The sequence below is a fragment of the Chinchilla lanigera genome, unplaced genomic scaffold (genome assembly GCF_000276665.1).
Source record: "Chinchilla lanigera isolate Chin_1 unplaced genomic scaffold, ChiLan1.0 scaffold00162, whole genome shotgun sequence".
Classification (NCBI taxonomy): domain Eukaryota; kingdom Metazoa; phylum Chordata; class Mammalia; order Rodentia; family Chinchillidae; genus Chinchilla; species Chinchilla lanigera.
This window is the reverse complement of record NW_004955563.1, coordinates 880,062-893,011: the sequence shown is the minus strand read 5'-3', so window position 1 is coordinate 893,011 and position 12,950 is coordinate 880,062. Positions and strand designations below refer to the sequence as shown.

Here is a 12,950-nt window from a genome sequence, read left to right as displayed (position 1 = left end):
CATCCATCATCATCATCTGTCAGCATCATTCATCATCATCATCCATCATCATCATCATCCATCATCCATCCATCATCATCCATCCATCATCATCATCCATCCATCATCATCCATCCATCATCCATCCATCCATCATCACCCACCATCATCATCCACCATCATCATCCATCCATCATCACCCACCATCATCATCCACCATCATCATCCATCCACCCCTCATCCATCCATCATCCATCCATCAACCATCCATCATCATCATCCATCCATTAACCATCCATCATCATCCATCATCATCATCCATCCATCATTCATCATCATCCATCATCCATCCACCCATCATCCCTCCATCATCATCCATCCATCCATCATCCATCATCATCATCCATCATCATCATCCATCCATCATCATCCATCCGTCCATCCATCCATCCATCCATCCATCCATCCATCCATCCATCATCTACTGTGTGTCAAACACTATTCCAGGTTCACTATTCCATTGTGAGTAAGACATAAAAATCCCTGTCCTCACCATACTGGCATTTAAAAGGGAACCGATGAACAATCAGAATGAATCCATAAAATGTATGAGGAGTCAAATGGTGCAAGGAAAGTAATGCAGGGCTGGCGGTGGTACAAAGAGGGAGTTCCAGGTAAACCGCCCCAGGGTAAGTGGGGACCTCTTAGTGCCCGGGCCAACAAAGTGACCCAGAGCGCCCGTACCTGATGATGACACACTGGTTCTCACAGTCGATGAGCATGTTCCGGTACATGTTGTCGGTGAGGGCGTAGATGTGTGGTGGATTCTCGTACTGGGCCTGGCAGGGGAAGGTGAGGGCTCAGCCGGGATAGGGGCTGGGTGTCTCGGGGTCCGTCCCCGCGCCCGGTCCCGGCCTCACCGCGCCCTGATAGAGGTCGATCTCCCGGTCAGTAAAGTAGGGCATCTGCTTGAACGGATTTACAGAGATGAGCACCGAGCCGATGTAGGTCTGGGAGGCGGTTAAGGGCAATGCAGGGCCGGGGATGTAGCTCAGTGGCACAGCCCCTGCCTGGCAAGCGCGAGATCCTGAGTTTGATTCCTGACGTCCAAAAAAAAAAAAAAGGCAACGCAGCGTCTGCTTGGTCCCGGTCCTGTCATCCTGTCCCCAGGCAGCCTCCCAGAGCCCACGGCAGGGAGATGGAGGTACTCAGATGCACCTCAGGTCTCTCAGGAAAGAATAGGGCCGTGGTGCCCGTCTGTCATTCCAGGCTCTGGGAGGTTGAGGAAGGGGGATTGGAAATTCCAGCCCAGCCTGGGCAGCTTAGTGACTTAGCAAGACCTTGTCTCAAAACCAAACAAACAAACAAAAAAATTAGGAAAAGGGCTGAGGCTATAGTTGATCGACCCTTAGTACGAGGAGGAGGAGGAGAAGGGGAGGGGAAGGGGGAGGGGAGAGGAAGGGGGAGGGGAAAGAGGAGGAGAGGGGGAGGGGCATGAAGAAGCAATAGAGGAAGAGGAGGAGGAAGAAGAATGGCAACTGCAGCAACCACAACGTGAGCACAAGGCCAGCCTGAACTAACAAGGAAAAAACAAAACAAAACAAAACAAAACAAAACAAAACAAAAAAACAGAAGGAAGGCCGTGTCCAAAAACCCGGGACAGAATGCTCGGTGGCTGAGCTGCCCCAGGTGGGGGTAGTGGCAAGGCCACCTGTGAGGACCATAACCATGTTGTCGCTTCATCTGCCCTGCACCCTGCAACCAGGGGTCCCCAGCCTCGCGCCCCAGGATCGGTTTTGCTCAAAACAGCTTCCCCGGGGCGGGGCGGGGCTGCTCCTAGGGGCGCCCCCCTCCCCAGGCCCCGCGCATGCGCCGCTCACAGTCGGGTTCGCGCTCCTCTGAGAACCTGCGGCGTGACTCCCTCCTGCTGTGGGGCCCCGTGCTGAGCCCGGGGCTGGGGACCCCTGCAGCAAAGCGGGGCTCACTGCCTGCCTCCCTTCACTTACCCGCTTCTGCTGCCCTCCTCCCCGCTCCTTGCTCACTGGTCCCGCCCCTCCGCCCTGCCCCACCCTCGGCCAGGATACGAAGATGTAGTCGTCCATGAAGCGCTTCCGGAGGTTGCTCACGATGGCGTCCTCGCTGATCTGGGGCAGCAGCACCATGTCGTCCACACCGCTCTGCTTCACGTTGTGGCTTTGCCAGTGGAAGCGCTCCTTGCTGCCCTGGGGGTGGGGGTGGTGGCACAGCTGTGAGCCCCTACCCCCTCGGGGGCGCCAGGAGATAGGCCAAGGTCCCGTCCAGACCCGCCACGCGAGACCCAGTGATGCCAGGCCCAGCCCCGGCACCCGTCCAGGGAAAGTCCCCTCCTCACACCACGGGGCGCAGGGGGAGGGGCTGGGGCTGAGCAAGTCCTTTCTTAGCCCCATGGAACACACAGGAACAAAGGCAGGGGAGGCTGAGGCAGGAAGATTGCAAGTTCCAGCCCAGCCTGGGTCACAGAGTGACTTAGATCCTGTCTCAAAAAAAAAAAAAAAAAAATCTGGGTTGTATAGCTCAGTGCAAAGGCCCTGTGTTCAGTCCCTAGTACCAGCTTCCCTCCCAAAGGAATCCAACTTCAGAGGAGAACCCCTAGAAAGCAAAGCCAGCTCTTTAAACAGGACCCACGTTTGGCAGCAGATTCCACGAACGGGAGATGGATGTGTGGGACAGAAAGGACACAGGCAGGATCAAGAGGAAGGTGAATGTGGGCAGAGGGGATGAGACCATGCCCAGTCACAGAGGGCTTGACTGAAGGGCCAGTTTCTCCCGGGGGCACTAGGGAGCCACAGGATGTTCTTGAGCAGGGGACAAACAGCATGCTCAGATTCTGGAGATGCTGACAGCCACTAGGGGTGAGGGTTTGTTGAGGAATGTCCAAGGGCATTAAATAGGCCCAGCCTTTGGCATGAGGATAGATCTGGGTTCTAATCCTGGCTAGGTAACTTAATGCTCCTGTGAGCCTCAATTGCCCATCTGTGAAATGGGAGCAACATCCCCATCTCCCCAGACTGATCTGAAGATTAACTGACTTGGGGAATTCACCGAGTAACTCTGACATGACTGACTTTTGGGGTGGGGTGCAGGGCAGGTGGGTCATCAGTGTCAGCCAGGGAGACTAAGGCTCAGGAAGTAGAGTGATTTTTTTGTTTGTTTTCTGATTCTTTTGAGACAGGGACTTACTATGTAGTCCAGGCTGGCCTTGAACTCATGGGATCCTCCTGCCTCAGCCTCCAGAATGCTGGGATCACAGGCCTGTGCCCGGTAATTCTACAAAAAATTCTTGAGCAGGCTTTGGGTGCTGGAAACTCTGAGTCTGTTGTGATTTACAGCTAGATGTTACCCCTAAGCCTTATGCAACTAGAGGTGGGGCCTTTGAATGGTGATGAAATCATGGAGATGTTACAGCTAAACATAGTTAGGAGGAGGGGCCTTGTCAGAAGAGGCGGTCCCAGGGGCGTGGCCAGAAAGGGCGTGGTCCTCAAGGGGTGTGACCCGGCAGGGTTTGGCTACCTCCCGGCTCCTCCCTCCTCTCTGCTTCCCCGGAGCCTGGCTGTGAGCCCCTCCCCACCGCCAGGCTCGTCCTGCCGGGTTAGTGCCAACGTGTCCTTTGATTCCACTCAGATGCTAGCCCCTGCAGGAAAACCTGCCTGACTTCAGGGCATATCTGTGTTCTCTCTGGACCCCCGTTGTCCTCTGGGCGTCCCTCACCACAGTCCTGCCCTACACTGGACTTTGTGTATATCCGCCTGTCCTGTGACTTCCCGAGGAGGGAAGGGTCTTGGACAATGCCTGGCTGAACAAGGCATCAGGGGTCACTCGAATGAATGAATGCGGCAAAGCAGGCGAGGATGAGTGCATGGGCCCGAGGTCAGCCAGACTCAACTCCCGTGGGCCCTTGAATGCCAGGCTCGCTTGTTCAGGCTGTGAGCAGGCGGCAGGTTTCAGCCAGGGTTTGCGTTCAGGGTGAACCATTGGAATTGTGGGAACATTTTTGGTGAGGGCTGGGGAGACTCCGTATTTGCATGCAATTGGTTGTCCTGCCTCAGCCTCCCAGCTCCCCCAGGCAGGTGCTCATAAAGGGACAACGCTGTCTCTGATCACTGGAACCTAGAACCAAACTGTTTATGGATAAACGGACACTCTACCGGCAGGGCTCAATGTGAAATTCATTTATAGTTCAGCTGGGTGTGAGGCACTGTCAGCCCCAGCGTGCTGCGTGGGGAGCAGCGAGGTCAGAGGCAGCTGGACAGACGGGTCGCAGATGGAGTGGGGGTCGGGTGGGTGGGATGGAAGCAGCTGGGAGCCTTGGATATTGACTCAGAGGGGTCCCCAGGGACGGGCTGGGACCTCAGGGTCGGAGGTCACAGTGGGTGAGGGGGCGGAGGGGGCAGAAGGACTGCTTTCAGCCAATCCGGTGGGAAGAGGAAGAAGAGGCTGGAGGGAGAGGCAGGGGCGCGTGTGTTTCCTGTTTTCACGATGGGGAGACCTGGGCGTGCTGTTGGGACAGACGGTGACAGCTAGGAGCTGAGCGGCATCACCGCCGGGAAAGAGGCTTCTGCTCTTTCCCTGAGCTGTGGGCTTCCCTGAGCTACATCCCCAGCCACTATTATTATTATTATTGCTATTAAGTCATTCTAAGTCTTGGGGCTCAAACTTGCAATCCTCCTGCCTCAGCCTCCTAGCCTTCTGGGAGGTCGTGTTCTGGAGGCCAGACTGGCACCTCCGTGTCAGCGGCTGGGGGGACAGGAAGTGGGTTCTTTCTCTGAGGAGCCTGGGGTGGGTGCTCGGAAGATGATAAACAACAACCACAGGATTTAACACCCCGCTGGTGTTTACTGTGTGCCCACCTCCAGCCTGTGCTGTTTGCTTGATGTTTTCGGTGCTAGGGATGGAAGCCAAGGCTTCCTCTCCGCTAAGGGCTCACTGAACTGCACCCCCGCCTGCTTCTGAATCCCCAGTCTCCAGAACTGGGGAGCCCGGAGCTGCACCCACAGTCTGTTTGTTTTGCAGTTTTGTCTTTTGTATGTGTGTGGTGCTGGGGCTCCAGGGCTTCGTGCATGCAATGCAAGATCTCTACCACTGCGCCATATTCCCAGCCCCTATTTTTAAATTTTTGAAACAGGGCATTGCTAAGTTGTCTCCTCTTGAACTTTCAATCCTCCTGTCTCAGCTTCCCAAGTAGCTAGGATGACAGGCATGTAGTATTCGCCCTGGCCAGTCTAAACTTCTCAAGTAGTGAATTACTTCATTCTATTCATTCCTATTCTCTCTCTTTCTGTGGCACTGGGGCTTGAACCCAAGGCCAACGGCCAGGGATATAGCTCAGTGGCTCAGCACCTGCCTGGCAATTATGAGGTCCTGAGTTTGATTCCTGGCACACACACACACACACACACACACACAACATCCACTGAACCCAAGGCCTTTCCACTGAGCTACATCCCCAGCCACCATTATTATTATTATTGCTATTAAGTCATGCTAAGTCTTGGGGCTCAAACTTGCAATCCTCCTGCCTCAGCCTCCTAGCCTTCTGGGATGACAGGTGTGTATCACTGAGTCCAACTCATTCCATTCACTGAGGGCATCACTATGATCCGGCCTACAGTACTTTGTAGAAGACAAAGCTACAGCACAGAGAGACCAGGCAGCTCCCCGAAGGTCACCCAGTGCGAACAGGACAGAGCAGAAGAGAACACTCAGGCTGGGCCCGGTGCTTCAGGTCAGGTGCACATGGACGGAGTGGGGACCGCGCCGGCCCCGTCTTCCTGCCGCGGCCCCTTGGGCTGAGCTGAGGTCAAAGGCAACTTCCCCTCGCGGGCCGAGGCCTAGGCAACTGTGCCTGGTGGCCCTCGGCCTCTTCTGGCCTTTAGACCTTGGTTCCTCTTCTTGTCTCCTCTGCACAGCGGAGTGGGCCTCTGCCTCTCACCCTGACCCCCGAGACGCAGGTCCCTGCCACGCTCCCAGGCCCTGCCTGTGATAAAGATGGCAGGCTTTTGGCACAGGAGGCAGGGCGGGTTTTACCAGGGGGGTGCGGGAGGAAGGCAAGAATTCTTTTTTTTTTTGGTTTTTCTCCTGTACCGGGAACCGAACTCACGACCTTGCGCTTGCCAGGCAGGCGCTTTGCCACTGAGCTAAATCCCCAGCCCCAAGGCAAGAATTCTGGTACAGGATGGGTTGGTGATTAAACCTTTTCTTTTTTTTTTTTTTTTTTGGTTTTTCTCCGGTACCGGGAACCGAACTCACGACCTTGCACTTGCCAGGCAGGCGCTTTTGCCACTGAGCTAAGTCCCCAGCCCCTACAGGATGGGTTGGGTTCGAGGCTTAGCTTGAGAGTGGACCACCTTTGTGACTCTGAGGCCACTTCGTCACTCCAAGCCTCAGTTTTCCCATCTGTCAAATGGATTCCATTATGACCTTGTAGAGACCCTGGGGTATAAAGCTGGTCAGTACATTCTTGAATGAGCGAGTGGACAAAGTACGGTGGGGATAAGACTGCCCCCTCTGTCCTGCCTCACGAATCTCTCTGCGGCCCCCAAGGCTTCACGGGTCGAGACGAAACCATCTGCCCGCGAGTCCTTTCCTTGGGGGCGGAGATACAACCAAGAGGCTGTGGTCACAGTTGACCACAGAGGATCAGTCAACCGGCTGGGCCTTGTGAAACACCCCGAGGCGAGGAGTGGGGCGGGACGGGGAGGCGGCTTCTCCCTAGCTCTGCGAAGTGAGTGTCCCAGCCGGGTTGGGGGTGTCTGCCGTGCGCAGGGGAGGCGGTTTGTGGCCAAGGCGAGGGAGCCTGGGGCGGCAGCAAATGCACGTCCAGCCCCTTCTGCTCACTGAGGTAGGCGAGACCAGGGACAGGTGGATGGGCCTGGCCCCTGCCGCTGGGGAGCTCGAGGTGCCACGTGTAGGTGCAGTGAGCCACTCACGGGGACCCTGGTGCAGGGTGGGAAGGGGAGGTGGGGTGTGCGCCAGAACTTCAGGTGCAGGCAGGTCTGTCACGCATGGTGTGGGAACCCCGGGGGGTGAGACACACTAAGAAGTAGGATTCTTTCTTTTCTTACTTTTCTTTCTTCTCTTTTCATTTTATTTTTTCTTGTTATTTTGGAGACAGGGTCTCACTATGTAGCCCAGGCTGACCTCAAACTCATGGGGATCCTCCTGCCTCAGCCTCCTGAGTGCTGGGATTACAGGCATGTGCCACCATGCCAAGGTTCTTTCCTTCTTTCTTTGTCTATCCCTCCTCTTCCCCTCCCCCCCTTTCTTTCCTTCCTTCCTTCCTTCCTTCGTTCCTTCGTTCCTTCCTTCCTTTCTTCTTTCCTTTCACCTGGTCACAGAGGACTGACTCTAGAGTTTCACATAAGCCACATTCCCCAGGCTTTTTAAAATTATTTTTATTTTGAGACAGGACCTCATTCAAGTTGCTAAGTTGCCCAGGCTGGGCTGGAACTTAGGATCCTCCTGCCTCAGCCTCTTCAAGTGGGTCTCTACAGTCTCTTTGGAGTACAGTCTATGTCCAAATGAAGCTGGGGGAAGGGAAGGGTCATTTAATAGGCACGAAGCATGTGGGGTCAGCACTCACCTCAGTGGGGCCTGTCACCTTGGAGGAGGAGGAGGAGGTTGTGGTCAGGTGGCTGTGCGTGTGTGTGTGTGTGTGTGTGTGTGTGTGTGTGTGTGTTCTACAGGCCTTTGCACTGAGCTATATCCCTGGCCCTTTCAAATTTTTTTTTTTGTTGTTGTTTATTTCAATGGGAGTCTCACTATGTAGCCTAGGCTGGCCTTGAACTCTTGGCAATCATCCTGCTTCAGCCTCCTGACTGCTGGGATTACAGCCGTGCATCACCACGCCGGGCTCTCTTTTGTAACTTTTTTATTTTGAGACAGTCTCACTAAGTTGCCCAAGCTGGGTTTGAACTTGGAATTCTCCCGCCTCAGTTTCCCAGGGCCACTGGGTTGTAGGTGCGCGGCACCAGGCCTACCTAAGGTGGTTGCTGATGGCGTGGTGTGGGCAGTGACCCGAGTTGAAATCCTGTTCCCCTTCTGGCTTTCACAGCAGCTGGCATAACCTGCCTGCCTCAGTTTCCTCATTTTGAACACGGAAGGTGAGGCTTCCAGAGCCCTGGGGGGCTGCCGTGCAGATTCAGCGGGGGACTCCGTTAGGACTGGGGAACCAGTGCCCGCCTTCCCGGCCGGAGTAAGGCCTGCAGGAGGGGGCTTGCGCAATCCGCCCCGAGTGTTCCTGGCGGCCTGCTCCTCAGCAGCGCGGAGTGACAGCCCCAGACTGCAGAGGACGGCAGCCACTTCCTTCCTTACTGGTCCTGCCCCGATCCGAGCTCGGCGCGCCCAGCCGGGGGCCCGGGCCACACCCAGCACCACACGCAGCCGCCTCCTGGAGCTCCAGGGTCTCCCCCTCCCTTGGGGGCCCAGTTTCCCGTCCACAGCGGGCACGTTGGTCTCTCTGGAGCTGGGCCTCCCCAAGAGGACCCTGGCTTTATCTCCTGGCTCACCCCCCGGGAAGAGCCTTGGGCTGGGCCCCGGGCTCCCGGGCAACCACCTGCTTGTGCCTGACCCAGTGGCTCCGCCTTCTCCTCCATTACGGTTTTAATTTTTTTTCCTCCTTTTTTGCAGAAATGAGGATTGAACTCAGGGCCTTTGCACTGAGCCTCCCCACCCACCCTTTATTTTGAGTCAGGGTCTCACTGAGTCCCTAGGTTGCCCAGGCTGGCCTCCCACTTCCGACCCTCCTGCCTCAGCCTCTCGCGTGCTGGGATGACAGGTGCGCACCACCACGCCCGGCAGATTCTTCCTCCGAAATTGTTCACTTTCCGCCTTTGCTCTCCATCCTCATGGCCCCCGCCCTGGACAGCGGCCGCATCAGTGATCTCTCTGCTTCCTGTTGGTATCTTAAAAACTACTGTTGCTGCCGGGCATGGTGGCACAGGCCTGTAATCCCAGCACTCGAGAGGCTGAGGCAGGAAGATCGCTGTGAGTTTGAGAGCAGCCTGGGCTACAAAGTGAAACCCTGTCTCAAAAAGACAAGACAAGACAAAACAAAACAAAAAAAAACAACCTCAAAAAAACCGAACAACTATGGCCACTCTCCTGTCTCCTCCACTGCAAGCAATTGCCACCTCCACCCCTCACATCCTGAAACGTCAAAGAGAAACTGCTAAGAACTCCAGGGCCGGCACCAAATAGACACCTCCAGCTCCATCAGCCGCCTTCCCTGCGGTCGCTCACCACCAGCAACAGCTTATTTTTTTGAATGCAGAGAATTGAGCCCAGGGCCTTTGCACGGAGCTACATATCTAGTCCTTGCATATTTGAATTTCATTTTGTAAAGGGTGGATAGAAGGAAAGAAGGGGATAGATGTTTTGCATATGGGAAGGAGCCCAGGAGGCCGAGGGCGAGAGGAGAGGGAAGTAAGGATCCGAAATGCGTCCTGCATAGTACCGGCACTAAACCCCACAGCGGGCCTGAGCATGCGCTGTAAACGTGAGCTAAATAATAATCATCATAATAATAAATAATGAAAATGAGGGGGGCCGGGGATATAGCTCAGTGGCACAAGCACCTGCCTGGCAAGTGCAAGGTCCTGAGTTCGATTCCGGGTACCAAAACAAAAAAATGAGAGAAGTGGGGGAGTGGGTGGAGGGGGAAAAAAAATAAAAAGATTCAAGGTGTGTTAAGTACATGTACCTATTCCCTAAAATGAATGTAAACTATGTATTGCACACATGTACTAAAACAAGTAAAATTAAAAAAAATTTTAAATTTTGAGTCAGAGTCAGGGCGTGATGGCGCATGCCTGTCATCCTAGCACTCAGGAGGCTGAGGCGGGAGGATTGCTGCAAGTGCAAGTTCAAGGCCAGCCTAGACTCCATAGTGAAACCCTGTCCAAAAAAACAAACAAAAAAAAATATATTTTTTGTTTGTTTGAGTCAGAGTCTGGCTTAGTCGCCGAGTTGCGGAGGCTGGGTTTGAACTTCTGACCCTCCTGCCTCAGCCTCTCTGTACTGGGGTTGCATGGGGTTCCCCACCACTCCCAGCTACCATCAACCCTTAACAACTGAGCACCATCAATAATGACAACAGCCAGTAACGGGAACAGCACTGTCAACAAGGCTGCCATCAGCAACCACACACAGTCGGTTACCATAGCAACGCCAGGAAGCGGCACTCATGGACCATTCCCATCCAAACCCCAACAGAGAATTGCCACCCATGATGGCCGCCATCACCGGAAACCAGCGATGAGCTAGCAACAGCAAACGGAAACTATCGATGCCACCCGGCTCCAAGTACCTGCAGCTGCTTGTCGCCAGCCAGAGTTCTACCCCCCACCAGTCAGCCCCCTCCGAGCTTTCCAGCCGGAAACATTTGAGCACTAGTGACCAGCCTCAGACACCAGTCGACACCCAGGACAGCCACCATGAGAGCCGGGCCTGGTGGCGCACGCCTGTCATCCCAGCACTCGGGAGGCTGAGACAGGAGGAGTGCTACGAGTGCAAGGCCCGCCTGGGCTACATAGTGAATGCAAGGCCGGCCTGAATTGCAGAGTGAGACAGTCTCCAAAAAAAAAAAAGGACAACCACCACTGCCACCAAGCTACCCGTGAGGACCACGGCCAACACCCACCTGCGAAAGCCAACAGTGACCACCGGGACAGCCAACAGCAACAACTTGATGAGCCCCGCCCCACCTGACCCTTCCACGACAACCAAGAATGAGCTGTGTGTGCTCTCTGCGAGTTCAGGTCCGCGGGGACGGAGCTCTGTCAGCGTATTACTCAGATGCACAAATAGAGAATCACACGCTGGAAAGAGGCACTGCGTGCGGGACGTTCGCGGTCCACCTCCCTCTCATTCTTTTTCTTCTGTCTCTTGCTTTTCCTTCCTTCCCCTTTTGCCTTTCTTTCTTTCTTTTCTTTTCTTTTTCTTCCTTCCTTCCTTCCTTTTTATCTTTCTTGTCTTTTTGAGACAGGGTCTCGATGTGCAGTTCAGGCTGGTCTTGAACTCACTTTGTAGCCCAGGCTGGCCTTGAACTCAGCGATCCTCCTGCCTCAGCCTCCCAAATGCTGGGATTACAGGTGTGTGCCACCACACCCCTCTTTTTCTTCCTTCCTTCCTTCCTTCCTTCCTTCCTTCCTTCCTTTCTTTCTTTTTCTTTTCTTCCTCTTTCTTTCCCTTCTCTTTCCTTCCCTCCTTCCTTCCCCCTTTCTTCCTTCTTTGCTTTTCCTCTCCCTCCCCTCGCTCTGTATCCATTCTCTCTCTCTCTCTCTTCCTCTCTCTCTCTCTCTCTCACTGATGCCAAGCACACTTTTGACGGCGCCTTTGGCGCGGTCTCTGGGGCTCTTCCTCTGGAGGAGGAACTCGAGTCTGTGCCCTTTGATCTGCGCCTGCCTGTCGGAGCTCCTGCGCCTCCCTGCATGGCGCTGGGCTGTCAGGTTCCCGTCCGGAGCCCCAAGCCCAGAGCTCCCCGATGGTTTAGGGGTCCGCGGCTCACTCCAAGAGCACCTTGGCCGGCTCTCGGAAAGATCTTCTCTTTCACATCAGCGAGCTGCTTCACCTCCCCGCCTCCGCCCTGCTCGGCTATCTGCTGAAACCGCTAAGAACCTGCAGCCGTCCCTGTCCCAGCCACACGCCGGCGCCCGCCTGACAGATGACACACACTGAAAGCCGAAGTGCCCTGCAGGCGCGCGGGCTGTGCGGCCAGGCTCTCTTGCTTGCCTGTCCGTGACGCTGCAGCGGCGCCCTCCCTGTCACCGGCCGCGAGCCCCACACGCAGCACTGCCCGGGCGCCGGGCCCAGGGCACGACCAGAGGCAGGGCCGGGCGCGCAGCCACCCCACCCGCTGCCTCCTGACCGCTGCCGCCAAGCCAGCCACCTCACCCCGCCGCTGTCCTGCCCCTCCGCCTGGCCGCAGCCCCCTCCCACCGTGGGCTCAGGACCTCCCTCCGCGTCCCGCCCAGAACCCCAACAGCTTGCAGACAGGCTCGCTGCCAGGTAGGACATCTCTGCAAGTCGAGGCCGCAGAGGGGAGGCGGCTCGCTCAAGGCCACACGGGGAGGTGAAGGTCTCAGCTGAGCGGGCAGCTGGCATCCCCGAGCCCCAGGAAAGGGCTGAGGTCCCTTCCAGGCCACCTTCCGTCTGCCCCTGCCTGCTCCATGCCTGGTCTCCACGGTCACCCCGGGGCCCTCGGGTGCAAGCTTGGACCCTGGCTGGGGACCCAGGGGGCTGCCCAGCTGCACCGAGGGCCCCCAGACGGCCCCCACTGTGCTCCCATCAGCCCTCCCCAGGGCGGCCCTCTCCGCACTCCTGGAGCCCCCGGGGGGCCTCACCATGGCGGGGGCTGGCGGCCGGCCGGGCACCAGGTCACTCCTCACAGGGCTCCTGGGGGCGGCGCGGGCATGACCCTGCTGCAGCTCCGCGGCTCGGGCCCTAGTTCCTTCTTCAGCAGCCCCTCTCTCACTTCCTTTGACGGGAGTGGCCGCGGCCGCGGGGGAGGGAAGCTGGGCCCCGGGGGAGGGCGGGGAGACAGCCGAGTCCCAGCAACGGAGGTGCAGAGCTGGGGGGCTGCTGGGCCCCTGAGCCTGAAAGGGGAGGCCAAGAGCGCTGGCCGGCCCCAGGACACCCCTTCTCCGCCCGTCCCCTTGGGGGACAAGAGCCCCACCACTGGGGCTGCAGGACCCACTGCCCTGGCCGCCAGAAGCCCTTGGGACGCTGAGGCTCCTCCGTTCCACAGCAAGGAAGGGAGCGAGGAAGGGAGCGCTGCGGACGTCAGCCCTGGATCAGCACCCCCGGTTCTGCCACCTCCCCGTGACTTGGTTTCCCGTCTTCTGATTGCAGAGCGGCGACTCTAACCCTCAGCACGGATGCGCTAGGTGTCAGCCCAGTTTTGCGGGCGGGGGGCGCTGGGGAGTTTGAGACAGGGT

General features: G+C 56.6%; 1 protein-coding gene across 2 annotated transcripts in view; it reads right to left on the bottom strand.

Annotated features, from left to right (window-relative positions):
• Myo1f (myosin IF) overlaps positions 1-12,467 on the bottom strand; it is a 36,086-nt gene extending 23,619 nt beyond the window's left edge. For both annotated transcript variants that reach the window (XM_005413110.2, XM_013509136.1), the window contains exons 1-4: positions 12,357-12,467; positions 2,064-2,201; positions 900-989; positions 724-818 (exon numbers count right to left, since the gene is read on the bottom strand). In XM_005413110.2, coding sequence (XP_005413167.1) covers positions 724-818; positions 900-989; positions 2,064-2,201; positions 12,357-12,359 — 326 coding nt within the window. In that variant the 5' untranslated portion in view covers positions 12,360-12,467. The remainder of the gene's footprint in view (positions 1-723; positions 819-899; positions 990-2,063; positions 2,202-12,356) is intronic.
• Between the last annotated feature and the right edge of the window lie 483 nt (positions 12,468-12,950).